This window comes from Clarias gariepinus, chromosome 10 (genome assembly GCF_024256425.1).
Source record: "Clarias gariepinus isolate MV-2021 ecotype Netherlands chromosome 10, CGAR_prim_01v2, whole genome shotgun sequence".
Lineage (NCBI taxonomy): Eukaryota > Metazoa > Chordata > Actinopteri > Siluriformes > Clariidae > Clarias > Clarias gariepinus.
This window is the reverse complement of record NC_071109.1, coordinates 24434954-24450208: the sequence shown is the minus strand read 5'-3', so window position 1 is coordinate 24450208 and position 15255 is coordinate 24434954. Positions and strand designations below refer to the sequence as shown.

At 36.2% G+C, this 15255-nt stretch overlaps 1 protein-coding gene across 1 annotated transcript; it reads right to left on the bottom strand.

Moving 5' to 3' along the window:
- Window positions 1–6239: 6239 nt before the first annotated feature.
- slc25a48 (solute carrier family 25 member 48) lies at window positions 6240–13366 on the bottom strand. Its single transcript, XM_053505316.1, has 7 exons — window positions 12660–13366; window positions 11965–12008; window positions 10923–10994; window positions 10449–10701; window positions 9940–10221; window positions 9570–9703; window positions 6240–6615 (listed from the first exon to the last, which is right to left on the bottom strand). Exons 1-7 carry the CDS (start codon window positions 12703–12705, stop codon window positions 6508–6510), a joined length of 939 nt encoding a protein of 312 aa, XP_053361291.1. The 5' UTR covers window positions 12706–13366; the 3' UTR covers window positions 6240–6507.
- Window positions 13367–15255: the final 1889 nt, after the last annotated feature.

The following is a 15255-nucleotide window of genomic DNA, read 5'->3' as shown; positions in this document are numbered from 1 at the left end:
TGCCCTCTGCACCTGTCTGACTCATCCTGGACTCCATGTTAACTTGGACATCTTCTGTTGTATTGAACTTTCAGCTGCCTAATACAGTACAGTACAGTATGTTGGCATAAAATTCCTGCTATTGGTTATGACCCAAATAAGGATGGGTCCCCTGCTGAGTTTGGTTCCTCTCAAGGTTTTGTCTTATTTGCCATCTCAAGGAGTTTTTCCTTGCCACCATCGACTACACCTTTGGCTTGCTTATCAGGGAAAATCCGATCATTATGATCTATACACATTTTTACTTGTTTATATACATCTCCATATATATTTTTTTATTTTGTGGAACTGTTTTAAGACAATGACCATTGTTAAAAGCGCTATATAAATAAAATAGAAATTGAATTGAATATCCATGTTCCAAATTCAATATCAGACATAAAATATTATAATAAACGCAATATAAAAATGTTGTAAGACCATGTTGTTTTTTAGTCTGTTTGAGGAAACAGTGTCCACCTACTGTAAGCACATGTCTCAAGGTAATTAAGTTAGCCTAAGCTTTGAGATAAGCTTGATGATCCACAGGGGAAATATATGTCTTGTTTAGACCAAGTAGTGTACATTGTGCATTACTATCAAGAATAATGTTGTTCAGTGAACATATTTCATCAAGGATTTCAGTCAAGTAATTTCATCAAGGATTTTAAAAGCATTGTGATTTGTTGCGATTATCCTTTGGTTGATCTTATTTTAAAAATAAGTATTTTTGTAATAAGTATATACAATTTTAACAAGGCGTTGTGTAACACTCTAATGCGTTTACATTTGCATATGTTTTCAATACTATTCAATCTAACTTAGGAAGTTTTGTGCCAATCAAAACGTGCATGTTGTATCGACTGAATTTTTCTTATTATTGGTGTATATTGTGTCAGATCACTGATGTCGCTGCTATAAAAATAATGTCCAGATAACCTGTTATACAGTCTGTCGGTTTGGTAAAGAGGAATCCCCAGGTAGTGCAAAGGCTGATCATTATGTTTCTCTTGTCTCATGTTTGCTTTTTGTAGGGAGGTGCACTCAGGGGGTTTATATACCAGCCAGGAGCAGCAGCTGGCATGCGAACCTTCCCTGTCTCAACAATAAAAGAGCAATAAAACCTTATTCATGACATCCACGGAAACACTGAGGTAACCCAATCACAATGTCTCTGCAGAGAAACAGTCGCTGATGCACAATGAATTAAAGCATGTGGACTGCCAGTGCTTTTGAGACTCAAAGATTAGTGCCTTTTAAGTGCAACTGTAACTGAATTTATTTTTAACATATTGTTTCCTTAATTAATATTTAAATCAGAAAACAATCTGATTTTTTTTTATATGCCATGAATTTTGCAACATTAACTAACTAAATGAATATTACTCTTTCCTTTATTGTTGCAACACAGTCAGTATTTTGGTTTGTGATTTATTTTTATTTTTAAAGCAGACGAATCAAGCAGACATCACTAGGCTGAGAGACATGAGGAGGTCAATCCATCTCTGTTTGGAGTGCACATGCATTTATGTGGCTCAGGAGGTTTCGAACCCCCCTAGATTCCATTTTAATCCTGTGAAAGAAATCAATGACCAAATTGCCGTTTCTCATTTTCTTACTGTGGGATTTTCCATATATTTTGTTGTATATCAAATTCAATTCTTCGTAGAAAGAAACAGATTATATTTCCCCAGACATAAAGCATTAAGATGATGCAAAAACCTGATCTCCTTTGTGGTCCTAATATAATATGCACTCCAAGATCATGCACCTTTTTTGTGTGCTGGATCTGGGAGTATTGATCATCTGCTATTTAACCTGCTCAGTCACACAGAGATTATTAGATTCAATATTGTTCAGTTGCTTAGAATTAACACTAAATTGTAATGAAGACACAACCTCTTAGACACTGATTTTAAATACGTTAATCTACAACATTTTATGACCAGTCAGAAATAATATAATCACGGAAGAAACATGTCTGTCTGTTGCCATGTAACCACTATGCTAAAATGCAATGTCTTGTCACAAAATGCAGATATTAGTAAGATCACTTACTACATTATGATTATCATATTTTAAATAACACATTTCCTTATTTATAGCTACCATTATCCTATGGTAACACTGGAGTTTGTGCAGTATACTGACTGCCAAACAACACATCAAAATAAAACAGTAAATCATAATACATGTTATATTTTTTCAAGTAACTTGCTGATTTTAACCCATGACTTGACTCATTTTGCTAATGGATGCTAATGGAAGAAAGCAGTTGGTGCATGTGGAGCAAGGGCTAAAGGCTTTCAGCTATACTGAAACATAATGCACCCTTATGGCAGCTTGAGCCTCTGGCCTCAGTGTCCACGTGCTGTAGATGAATGACATCCATTTTGGCATCTTTTTATCATAGAAAATAGAAGAATCCTATAAGCAAACAATTTTTAAACTAAATAACAAGAATTTTGTTTTGAAAGTTACCAGAAGGTCTTAAAAAAGAATATTACAGACATTTGGAACTGATCAGCCATAACATTAACACCATAGAACATTAACAATGATAATCAATTATACAGTGGCTTGCAAAAATATTCATACCCCTTAGACTTTTCTACAGTTCTACATCTACGTTACAACCACAAATGTAAATGTATTTTCATTGGGATTTTATGTGATAGACTAACATAAAGTGGCACATAATTGTGAATTGAAAGTAAAATGATAAATGTTTTTTTTTAAATAAATAAATATCTAAAAGGTATGGTGTGCATTTGTATTTACTCTGATACCCCTAACTAAAATCCACTGACTTCAGAAGTCGCCTAATGAGTGAATAGCGAGTGAGAGGGTCCAGCTGTGGGAGAGTCCAGCTGTGTGTAATTTATTCTCAGTATAAATACAGCTTTTCTGTGAAGCCCTCAGAGGTTTGTTAGACAACATTCCTCACTAAACAGCTCAATGAAGCCTAAAAAACACATCAGATAGGTCAGGGATAAAGTTTAAAATTAAATTAGGGTTAGGTTATTAAAAAATATCTTACAGAGCACTGTTCAATCCATCAAATAAAAATGGGAAGAGTATGGCACAACTTTAAACCTACCAGGACATTCACCTAAACAAGGAGGTTGGGCAAGAAAATCATTAATCAGAGGAGCAACCAAAAGGCCCAGGGTAACTCCAAGAACTGCAGATATCCACAGCTCAGGTGAGAGAATTGTCCATAGGACAACTATTAGTTGTGTACTTCACAAATCTGGCCTTTAAGGATGGCAGGAAGAAAGCCATTGTTAAAGGTCAGACATAAAAAGTCAGATTTTGCAGTTTGTGACAAGACATGTCAGGGTGACAGGTGAAAGAAGGTGCTCTGGTTAGGTGAGACCAAAATGGAACTTTTTGCCATAAATGCAACTACACCCTGAACACACCATTCCCACCGTGAAACATGGTGGTGCAGTATTATGTTGCAGGGATACTTTTCTTAAGCAGGGACAGGGAAGCTGGTCGGAGATAATAGGAAGATGGAAGTTTCTTCGAAGAAAACTTGCTAAAAGAGTCTGCAAAAGACATGAGAGACATGAGAGGTTCACCTTCCAGCAGGACAAGCACCCTTAACAGTCAGAGCAACAATGTAATGGTTTAGATTTAAAAAATGGCCCCGTCAAAGTTCAGAACTAAATCCCATTGAGAATCTGTGGCAAGACTTAAATTGCTGTTCACATGTGCTCTCTAACTGGTCTGTCTGAGCTTGAGTTATTTTGTAAAGAGAACTGGGCCAAAAACTTCACTCTCTAGATGTGCCAAAGACTTGCAGCTATAATTGCAGCAAAAGGTTTAAAAATTTAAATCACTTTTCTTCCATTTCACAATTATGTGCCACTTTGTGTTGGTTTATCACATAAAATCACAATAAAATACATTTATATTTGTGGTTGTAACTTGTGAAAAATGTGTAGAAAAGTTCAAGGAGAATGAATACTGGCAAGGCATTGTACTTAATGTATATTTGTATAATGTATAATGAATATGCTTAAGCAACTATGTAGTTTGCTAATAAGATGAATATTTGTAAAATAACCTTTTATAAAATGCACAGATCAGCCATAACATACGCACCATAAAACATAAACAATTATTATACATTTTTATTAAGTATTCACAGCCATTGCCATTACACTGATAATTGAGCTCAGGTGCATCCTCTTTCCACTGATCATCCTTGAGTTGTTTCTACAACCAGTGGTAAATTCAGTTGATTGGACATAATTTGGAAACACACACACACACACACACATCTGATTATATAAGGTTCCACAGTGCAAGTCAGAGCACAATTCTAAAAAATTGTCTGCAGATCTCTGAGACAGGATTGTATCGAGGCACAAATCCAAAGGTGCCTCGTTTTTGTTTTTATTCATAAATCAGCAAATATTTTAAACAAATGTCTTTTGCTTTGTCATTATGAGGTATTGTTTGTAGAATTTTGAGGAAAATTATGAATTTAATCTATTTTGGAATAAGGTTATAACATAAATTGTGGAAAAAGTGAAGCCCTGTGAATACTTTCCGGAAGCACTGTATATAATCTACTGACCCCTAGCGGCAAAAAAAGGAACAGACAACGCACTCCACTCAGACCGTTAAATTTTGATTCAATGCCTCCACCTGGTGGAAAGATGTATCACACCCGTTTTTAGTTTACTCTCTTTAATGTTTCACGCATTATATACTGTATATATTGTTATGGATCATACTAATGTTTTGAGTAGCCATATGTAATAACTATTCCTAACTACAGGTGATGTAATGTCCCAAGCTATATTGAAAGCTTAAATAATAAATATTAAAATAAATAAATATTCTACTGAAATAGGTGCAAGAAGGATTGTAGCTCGACAGGACAGTCTGAAGAGGTTTCGGCCCTTGCTGGGGAAACTTAGCCTCCTCTCCAACTCACAACAGCTGTGGAAAGAGGAGTAGCCGTTCAACGGGGTAATAATAATAAAAAGTAAGAAGCATTTCATCTCTGCATATTGTTTGACAGTAAGGTATAAACCGACCTTGTGCTCACAGAAGTCACAGAACCAGGGTATATAAAGTAAGGTGTTCTAATGCACTTAGATGTTCCAAGGTCCTTTTGTTCATATTACATTTACCATATGTTGCTTTATTATGGCCATTGGTGGCTTAGTGGTAGGTCTTTCGCCTGCCATGCGAAAAGCCCGGGTTCAATTCCCAGCCAGTGCCCAGACCCCAGCCACTGGATACAGTGCCGGCCCCAAGCCCAGATAAAATGAGAGGGTTGCATCTGAAAGGGCATCCGACATAAAACCTGTGCTTGTTTGTGTGGACTGGACGGTCTGCTGAGGCGACCCCTTAATAGCAGCCGAAAGAACAACAACATTTTATATTGATTTATTGCGCTTATGTTGTAACTGCTTGCATTTTTATAAACAATAACCTCCCACTGTGAGGCTAGTAAGTGCTATAGTGCAGTGAGTGCTTTCTGGGATAATGGGGAAGATGACCCCAAGGGCTACATTCTCAAGAAGTGACTCTAAGGTGAGTGCTGAATTATCCTCACACTGATCTTTACAGAGTTTGACACCAAAGGTGGTTTTCAACTGCCTCAGGAAACAGTGTGAGGTCATTTCAGGTTTGTTGTTTACAATCAATTCCCAAGTCCAAGTCATGCCATTTTAGGTGGCAATAAAGATGTCTGTTGGTGCATTTAGTTTATTGGTCAATGAAACACACAACTAAGCATTCAAATATAAAATATAAAAAGTAAAAATGAATAAGACAAGAAATAAATTTTTCATCTAAAGTTTCTTTAGATGAGCTTAATTACATTTAAAGTGAAGAAAAATAAAGGATAGTGTTCTATAGACGTTGGCATCCAGGGGAAGTAATATTATTTTGTTACCTATAGTAGAAACATTTGGTGACTTTGTTAGGCTTGGTGACTTTGTTAGGCTAGGCTTGATTGGTATTTTTATTGCAGTTATTTCTGATTCAAAAACCCAGTGTCAAATGTTGTTTATGTATATGCATAAACTTTTTGTTTTTTAATCAATCTCACTTGTACTTTTTATTAAACTGTATTCAAATTTACTTTTACAGGACTACATCATATTGAACCACCATATATCTCTGGTTAGAAGTTCGCCAGTTTTACATTTAATGAGTAAAATATTTTTAAATGAATACAAATTTTGCAAGTACTGCCACTTATACTATAACATTTATAAAGAAAGCATGTTAACAAAAGCAACATTATTAAATATACATATATTAATATGTTCCGATAGAAATCTGAGATTTGTAAAATCATGTTTAATTCATATGCTTCATATTTTTCTTAATATAAGAAGTAAGCACAATTTTAATTGATACTAAAGTAAAGTATCAACAACCAGGTAACATGTACTACACAAATAAAAACTAATGTTTTATAAAGTCAGGTGCTGTGTTAGGTGGAATTTTGGACACTTATTTTAGACTCTGGAAAAACTTGAGGGACAATTCGTAACCCAGGAACATAGTAGCACTCATTGGAAATCCTCTGATGGCATTTACTGATGCACCACGGAAGAAGACCTGAATTGAGGATTGAAAAGAGATTAGAAGCATTACAGATAGTTCCACGATCCAGTTATCCTAGTACAATGTACACAACAGTATATAATATAAACTATAAGTTGCCTTATTATACTAATCCAGTAATATAATATTTTGTCAAAAAGGCATTATCATGCTATTAGAAATAGTTATAAACAAATACTGAAGAGACTTTGATTAGATAATTACTTCAGTAAATAATATGTTTTAGCAGACACCAGTTATTTTAACCCTAACTAATTAAGTGAGTAGCTGCTCATTTCTTAAACAACCATGTCGGTAGACATATGTTCCCATGGAAATGTTGCTAATGTGTTTCTGAAGATCAAAATATTGGCCTGCATTAAGCAAAGAAAACAATCAGGGAGATTATCGACATTAATGGAATTGGGTTAAGAACTGTTTAGCACATTGTTAAAACCTGGAATGAGAGTGTTGAATGATCAAATTAGCGGAAAAAATGTCACAAAAAGTATATATGTCCATGACTGATCATTTACAAATTTTGTTTAAGTTGCATTGTAAAAAAGAGACAATAGAAAGTAAGAGCATTTCCATTCACACAATATGGCAAGAACTATTCTAAATAGATGTGTGGCCACAAGGAAACCGCTTGTTAGTAAGGCTAATTGGAAAAAAAAAGTCTTCAGCTTTGTAGGGAGCATAAAGACTGGACTGGGCAATGAAAAAAGGTCATGTGGTCTGATGAGTCCTAATTGACCCTATTTCATTGGAAAGGTGTGTCAGAGCAAGAAGCAAAGCTCATAAAACAATACATGACCCGTTATGTACAAGACTCTGAAGACAGTGTTATAATCTGAGGTTGCTTTTGTTGGTCAGGTCTAGGCTTAGCAACATTACTGTATGTGGCAATAAAATGCTATAAAAAAGTCAGATGGTGATCTGAATGTACTAAATGACCAGGATATCCCAACAATCAATTTGGCATGACATATTTCATGATTCCAATAATACCAAGATTCATCAGGCCTAAATTGTGAAAGAGTAATACTGAGAGCATGAGGAATCACTTTCACACATAAACTAGCCACCACAAAGTCGTGACTTTAAGCCCATTATGCTGGAAAAGACTAATATACTGGTTTGACTCTTCCTTCATCAATACAAAATGTCAGCCAAAATGTATGCAACTCTGGATGGATTTGTTGTTAAGTTACTGTTGTTGTGAATCATGAAATAAGGATTGGTCAGCTTTTTAGACCAGACTGGGTATTATCATGATAAAACAAAATCATGTTAGATATAATGTTAGGAGTTACTATTGTTATTATGTTATTAGTTGGTTAGTTAGTTAGTTATTAATTATTATGGCAACAACACAAAACTATTTTTTGTTCCTTAAAGCTTAATTAAATCCTTCAATATTATTTGTTCTTTCACCATCTGCTTTTTTGTTTGTACAGAGAACAACTTGAGACATATTTTACTAATACCTTGAGTGCCTACTGCTTACTACTATCTGGTAGAATGAATCACGTTAGAAGCTAAAAGTAAACTATAACTGTTTAAACATGAATTATTCTATGCACCTAACTAATCTATGAACTTGTATGCAATGATGTTACGCTGTGCTATACCTGACTGATAATATTCCCCTGCTGTGGGGCGTGAGAAACATTTGGATGCCTTATTGACCACATACAAAGACATGTAAGAAGTAACCAGAAATCCATAGTTTTATGATCAAATGTATGTGCCAAAATGTGTTTTATATATATATATATATATATATATATATAGATAGATAGATAGATAGATAGATAGATAGTCAACCTATTTGGACACAGGTCTCAGAAACAACATGGTCACCAAAGTCTGATTCTTTGGCAAGGTAACTACACAAGTTAACCTCAAAGAGACAGTGTCATGTTTTTATCCTCCTAGCAGCCTATTTATCCTCCACACCTTGCTGTGGATTAGGGGCACCTTATTATTTTAATATTTCATAGCAAACCAACTATTGGTGGCATATGTGTATACATAGTATAAATTCAGAACATTAGAATTAGTCTATTTTAATTTGGGAATTTAATTCTACTACTCGTTGCAGAAATGCTTTAGTTGTGCACAGCCCTCCTCAAGTAAATGGGTAGTGGATAGCATTTTGGCTTGGGCTCTGATTGGGCCAATTCAAAATGTCTCCTGTTGAATCTATTAATTTGTTGATTTGCATTTGTGCTTTGGGTCATTATCAGGTTAAAATATGTAACTTTTGCTATTTAGCTGTCTAACAGAGACTAAAATAGATTGGTATTTGGAGCCATCAATGATTTCCTCTATTTTTACTAGAGTCCTAGTCCCAAATGAGGAAAAGCAGGCCAATAGAATGACGTGTCTCTACCATCCTGAGTATTATATTCATTATGAGTATGATATTTTTTGAAATATGCCAACAAAAAAAAATTCTACCATGGCTCTGTCAGACTATAACACAGGCAAAATTTTAGGCAAACTTGAATATTCAATTCTTTTAGAAAGAAATGTTTATCTAGCCATCAAACCTATAACCAGGCACGTGGAGAATATAGGATTGTTGTTTGCCCAAACCATCCATTTAACCAATGTATTGGCCTCACAGCATTTCTTGATATGAACCTGTGGTGTTCAATTCTATGCACAGTGTGCACCCTGCAGGATTATTGTCTGAGAGAGCCTTCTAAACAAGGTGATAGACTTCATCAATTAGGCCTACAGGTTTTTATGTATACAACTGTGGTTCTATGAACGCAAGATAATCTCCAGGGTTAGCTTGCCTGTCTTTTGAAACCTACATCTTTTCACACAATGGTGAGAATGTTAAAGTGAAATGTGTCTGTATAACAACAGTAGTCATATGACATATTACACAGTGCAGTCATTTTGTTGCATACTCTGTAACTACAGTTACATGGATAACTAGTAAGTAAACTTACATGTATTCCCTCTGCCTTATAACTCTGTAAGATGCAATGAATGATTCCTTTATATTTTCTATGGTGCATTGCGTCAGCTTGCAGGCGACTCTTAACCACATCAGCTGGGGTTGCTGTGGCCCAGGAGATAGATCCTGTGGAACAAGACACATTTAAAAAGCAAGACACATGCTTGAGTGAGAAATATATAAACAATCTAATTTTGTTGGTTCATTCAGAATTTGCCAAAAGACCTAATCTTAACATGTAGAAACAAATGTGGAACAGACACAACAGGACTGAGTCGTTTAAGTTGGTTTTTTTAAAATATTAACAATATGTTTTTATTTTTCCTAATTCATGAAGTTTGTCACGCCATAGTGTCATTTACCTGCTAACCCACCAGCAATCCATATGAAGCAGGGGTGAGGGGAACTGCTACCATTAGGGGTCATCCAGCCACACAAGAGTGTATATGGGATAAAGTAAAGGGCATAACCAGGCACATCACGGAGTATCATGGCTCCTGCTCCTCTGTACAGCCCTTGGATTCCCTCAGTCTGCAGGATGCTGCTGATGCAGTGAAGAGGTCCTCTGTATACAGGACACTCTGTAGGCTGCAGTCCCACTGAGTGAAGAGGGACGCTGCCACTGCCAGCAAGTGTTAGGTTTTCTAAAAACATATGCCATTATAACACCTGAGACATTGTACATAAATATGTGTCCATTCTGCTAACTCTGCAGTCCTAAACAATGATTTGACGTTGGCAAATCTTACTGCACTGCGTCAAAATTTAACAACTACATCTGCAAGGGAGAGCACACCGTTTATTTACTTGAAAATGACCTACACTAGAAGGAGCACTACATCAGGCCTTCTTTTTTCACTTTCAGACTTACGTGTGAGGATGGGTTGAGTTTGCATTTGCAGTCTAATTTTGACCAGGTCCACTGGGGCCCCCAGGCTCACTGATACGAGGCCAGTCACCATGCTGGCCACAGTAAGGTCAAGAATATTGCAAGGGTGTCTTCTGTCACCATAACGAATATCACTAATAAATCTCTGAATATTGCTGAACAAGCCAAATACCATTGAGTTATACAGTGGGATGCTTGCTAATGGGAAGGACAGGCCTTTAAAAAAGCCAGTAAGCTGCAAGTGAAAAATAAAAGGTCAGTTGTATTCATTTAAGACATTATTTACACATGTATAAAATAGAAATCCTCTAGGGACATTTTAAAAATGTTTGGTCTCATAGAATATTTAGGAATCAACAAGGGGACAACATAATGAGACATAATAACCTAATGAGATCTTTTTAATATGTTTTTGTAACTATCCATAGAGTATAAAGAAATGCTTGCATGACTTACAGTTTCCTTTTTGTAGATGGTTAGGATACAGTGGAAGCCATTCTTGTACCCTTTTCCAGCTTGTAAACGTGTCTGTTAAATGGAAATTTTTAGGATTACACATTAACAAAGAATAATGAGTTCTCATAAGTACAGTGCACTGATCAGCAATAACATTACAACGCAAAATATTATCACCAGTATTTTGCATGTATCCCTTGTGCCACCTGGGCAGTTCTGGCTCCTTGGGGCATGACTGCACAAGACGTCTGGGGTGTGCTGTGGAGTCTGGCATCAGACGTTGGCAATGGATTTTGGGGTGCTGTGGGCTGTGAGGTGGGCATTTCGTGGATTGCCCACCACGTCCCATGGATGCTAGATCAGATTGATATCTGGGGAATTTGAAAGCCAGCTGGGTTTTCTTGGTCTCTTTGCCTGCTGGGCCCTGTGTGCTTTGGCACACTTCATGTTCTGGTGCTTTTCTATCATGGCCAATATTGACTTTTTTCCAACAAGATGTATTGTAGTGGCTTTTCAGTGGGATCAGACGAGAAAGGGTAAACTTTGCTCCCCAAAGGCATAAATAAGCCATGATTCTGTCTCTGGGTTACTGGTACTGTATTTAATTGATATAATCAGTGTTAATGTGTTATAATTATGTGGTGTTAATTTTATGGCAGTGGCACAGTGGCTTAGTGATTAGCACTGTCTGTGTGCATGGAGTTTGCTGTTTCCTCTCACAGTCCAAAACATGCAGATTAGACTAATTGCCGTTCCCATACTCAGTCATACCTGTGGTGTGTGAATGCATGACTGAGTGTGTGTATGTACTGTATGTGTGCTCTGCGATGGATTGGGACCCCGTCTTGTGCGCTGGGATAGGCTCCAGGCCCCCTGCAACCCTGTATACAGGACGAAGCAGTATAGACGATGACGATGATAATGTTATGGCTGATCGGTATAGATTTCAGATAATACCTGAGCACAAGAATGGGATGAAAGGTTCAAATCCCAGCTTTTAAAAGCTATAGCCATTGTTATTGTGTAACTATTTTGAGGATACCTTTACTGTGTCAAGTGGATGTCCTACAATCACACTGGATGCACCTGATGGAAAAAAAAAATGTTTCAGTAGCCGGTTTTAAAGAGAAGCACCAGGCTGCTGGAGTTCAGCTTTAAATGTTCCTGTCCAGCCTGAGCGCTGTTGAATGAATAACACTTTGTCCTCTCTGTTGAATACCACACATTGTGTGCTTCATGCATAATATTGCAGCTCCGTGCTATAAAAAACAATAACAACAAAAAAACATGCAAGTAAACTTCGGCACTTTGAAAAAAAGCATGAATTATGGGTGTAAATTAATTGTAACAAACTTGAAAGCACAGCTCTTTTAAACCGGCTGTTAGGGGGTTAAGATGCAACCGTTTCATGTTTTTCCTGCGACCAAGTATAGAAAGTTTCCAGACGTTTCTAGAAACATGCGAGATTTTTTGGGTTAAACACCAGTGCAGCACTTTAACCTGAGTTTCAGCATTCTGATTCAGCACACGGACGAGAAGGCAGCCAGCGTGTTATCGACCCTCGTAACGATGTTTCATTTGACTTTGCACAGCACTCATCGAGCCACCTTTCCCAATATATTAACCCACTTCTCAAAGCCAGAATTAGTTTTTTCATTTCTTTTCTAAATCCACTTACCATACGGTTAAACAAACGTGAATGAATAAATATAAAAAATAAATAAATAAACTGCTTACCTCCTATCCATCCCGCTAAAAAATCCTCCACCTTAAACAAACTCATCTTGTTCCAGATCCTTAAAATTTTTTTTTTTTTTTTTTTTTGCGCATTCAGCGCGAACAAGCGACCTGTTCAAACTGCAGACAGCATTTTAGATCACAGGCTTTTTATTGAGTGCAAAAAACAAGTTCAGGCAAAAACAACTTTTCATTCGATCTGTGCGTTTCAGGGGGCGAGGCTTTGTGGAAACACGGTTCCCTGAACCAATGGTATCTCAAGAGGTTCTTCCAGCTTGAAGGTATCTGGAAGAAAACCTGGCCACTTGCCAAATATCCCTACATTCTGGCCGTGTTGTCATTGCAGTGTGTTAATACTGTGTGTATTGCAGTGTGTTAATACTGTGTATGTGTCGTGCACTAGTGTTACTCAGGAGGCTTCTGTATATTGTGCAGATGTAGCCACTGAATGTGATCATGCATGTTTTATGGATTTTTTCACCTTCATTTATTCATTTGACAGTTCGAGAATTGTTCAATTATGCATTATTCATTATTTATTTAATTATTAATCTTGTTTAAATATTTATTGGTGCATGAGCAATGATGCATTATCATGTGAGTCTTTTGTGCTTGTAAATGATCACATTTAACCTTGGAGATGCCATGCATTTCAGGATGCTGTCATTAGGATGACTGCTGAAGCGGGAAAGTCATATATTTGGCCCGGCTCAAAAAACAAACAAACAAACAAACAAACAGAGACGAAGAACAAGAACTCACAAACAGGGTGTGTGTCTGTATATATATATATATACCTATACCTATATAAAATCTTAAACAATTTGATTAAATATACATTAGTGTTTGTTGTTTATTTGTATTTGTGTATTTGTATTTGTGTACATTGTATTAGGATAGCATTCTTCTTGTCACGGTTAATTCAAAATGATTTAAGATTTATTGGCACACATAACATGCTGTTATGCTATTCATAACCCTTACTTGCCCCTTACTGTAGATACTGTTACTAGAAGAGTTGCACCTGTTACAGTAATAAGATGAGGCTCTATATGAGGGTTTCGTGTAGACTTTTACAGAATCATTAAACACCGAGACCTGGTACCTTATCTTATATCCAGATGATATCTTATAATCAGAAGACATACATACTGAATGTTTTCTGATTATAGGATGATAATCTGTTTTTTTTTTTTGTGATCTCATAACATCTCATAACAACATGATTTCGTTGATGATGACAGGCAGTATGGTGCCATTCACATTCCTGTGTGGAATTTGATGACCATAACTAACGTCACTAAATATAGCTTTGCCTGTGGTTTTACTAAACATGTTTTCACTTCTTGATTCTTACTTCCAGTGGTGTCTTATACATATGGCAGCACCTTATACCAGAAAAAAAGACATGGAATCATTTTTGTTCTAAGTGCATCAAAGTAATATAAAAATAACCTGATAACCACATGATAAACAAAGGTTAAAGATTGACTTACATTATTCTGACTTAAGATCATATGAACACACCTAAGGAGAACATACAGACTAGTTAAACTAGAGAACATTGTAGACTAATTGGTGTTTCCAAAATATCCACAGTGTCCAAGTAGATGTGTGTGTTTATACATTGCAGAAGGTTGGGGTCCTCAGTAACATCTCATCCCCTTACAACAAGGGCTGCTGGAGAATAGTTATACATCCTCATTATTCAACAATAACAGTTGAAAGCAAAAACATAGACATGCCATGATACCACTTCTTGTCAAGTAGAACACAAATACCTTAATTTTGGAGCTTGCTGAAACTGTACCAATACCTGCACCTGATGCTATCCTACAGCACAGCATGACCAGTACTTTTCACATTTAAAGCATATCATCAAATTCACTATTTATTGCTTTGTTAATGTGTGAACCCTGAAACTGCTCAGCATGTAGAACAACTCTACATGAGTCAAATCCAGGAGTGAAATCCTTATCAAGCCCTCTGATGTGCTTTTTCTCACATTTAATCCACTTTGGCTGACCTCCTGCTTTGTTTTTAGTGTAGGATAAAATATTTTACATTACATGCAGTTGTATTTACTAAAAAACTATGCACTTTAACAAATTTGATAATTCCAATTAACACTAAGTACATTCTACTAAGTACATTAATGGGCTCCTTGTTGTTTTTTAGTACAAAGGGAACTGCGCAGGAAACAACAACAGTGTCGCAATGTAACTGCTGAATTTTGTAAACTACACAAAATATTTTTAATTATTAGAAGAATTATTGTATTTCTTATTGTATATAAAAATTTTTGTATAGGTCTAAAAAAGAACAGTTCTGATTGTTTTATTTGGACAAGAGTCATTCCATATAAAGCATGTGATATAGAGCAGAACAACACTGTGATGTTTAACTATACAGTATGTTACTAGCTTTCCATTTAAAGCACTTTGGGATTCAATTCCAGAACAGTTGGTTAGCTAAGGCTATTCTAAAGTAAAATAAATGGAGACATACGTTTCTTTATTTTACAAAAACTTTCTCAGGATTTTCCACCACCTTCATTGGTTATTCTCATCACCTTTTGGCTGCATAGTACCCGTAG

What these genes read in the sequence shown, in the direction of transcription:
- slc25a48 (XM_053505316.1), bottom strand. Translation starts at nt 12,705, where the DNA reads ATGAGTTTGTTTAAGGTGGAGGATTTTTTAGCGGGATGGATAGGAG. An exon ending in TTTAGCGGGATGGATAGGAG is followed by an intron (nt 12,009 to 12,659) that starts GTAAGCAGTTTA and finishes TTTTTCCATCAG; the next exon opens with GTGCATCCAGTGTGATTGTA. An exon ending in GATTGCTGGTGGGTTAGCAG is followed by an intron (nt 9,704 to 9,939) that starts GTAAATGACACT and finishes CTTGTTCCACAG; the next exon opens with GATCTATCTCCTGGGCCACA.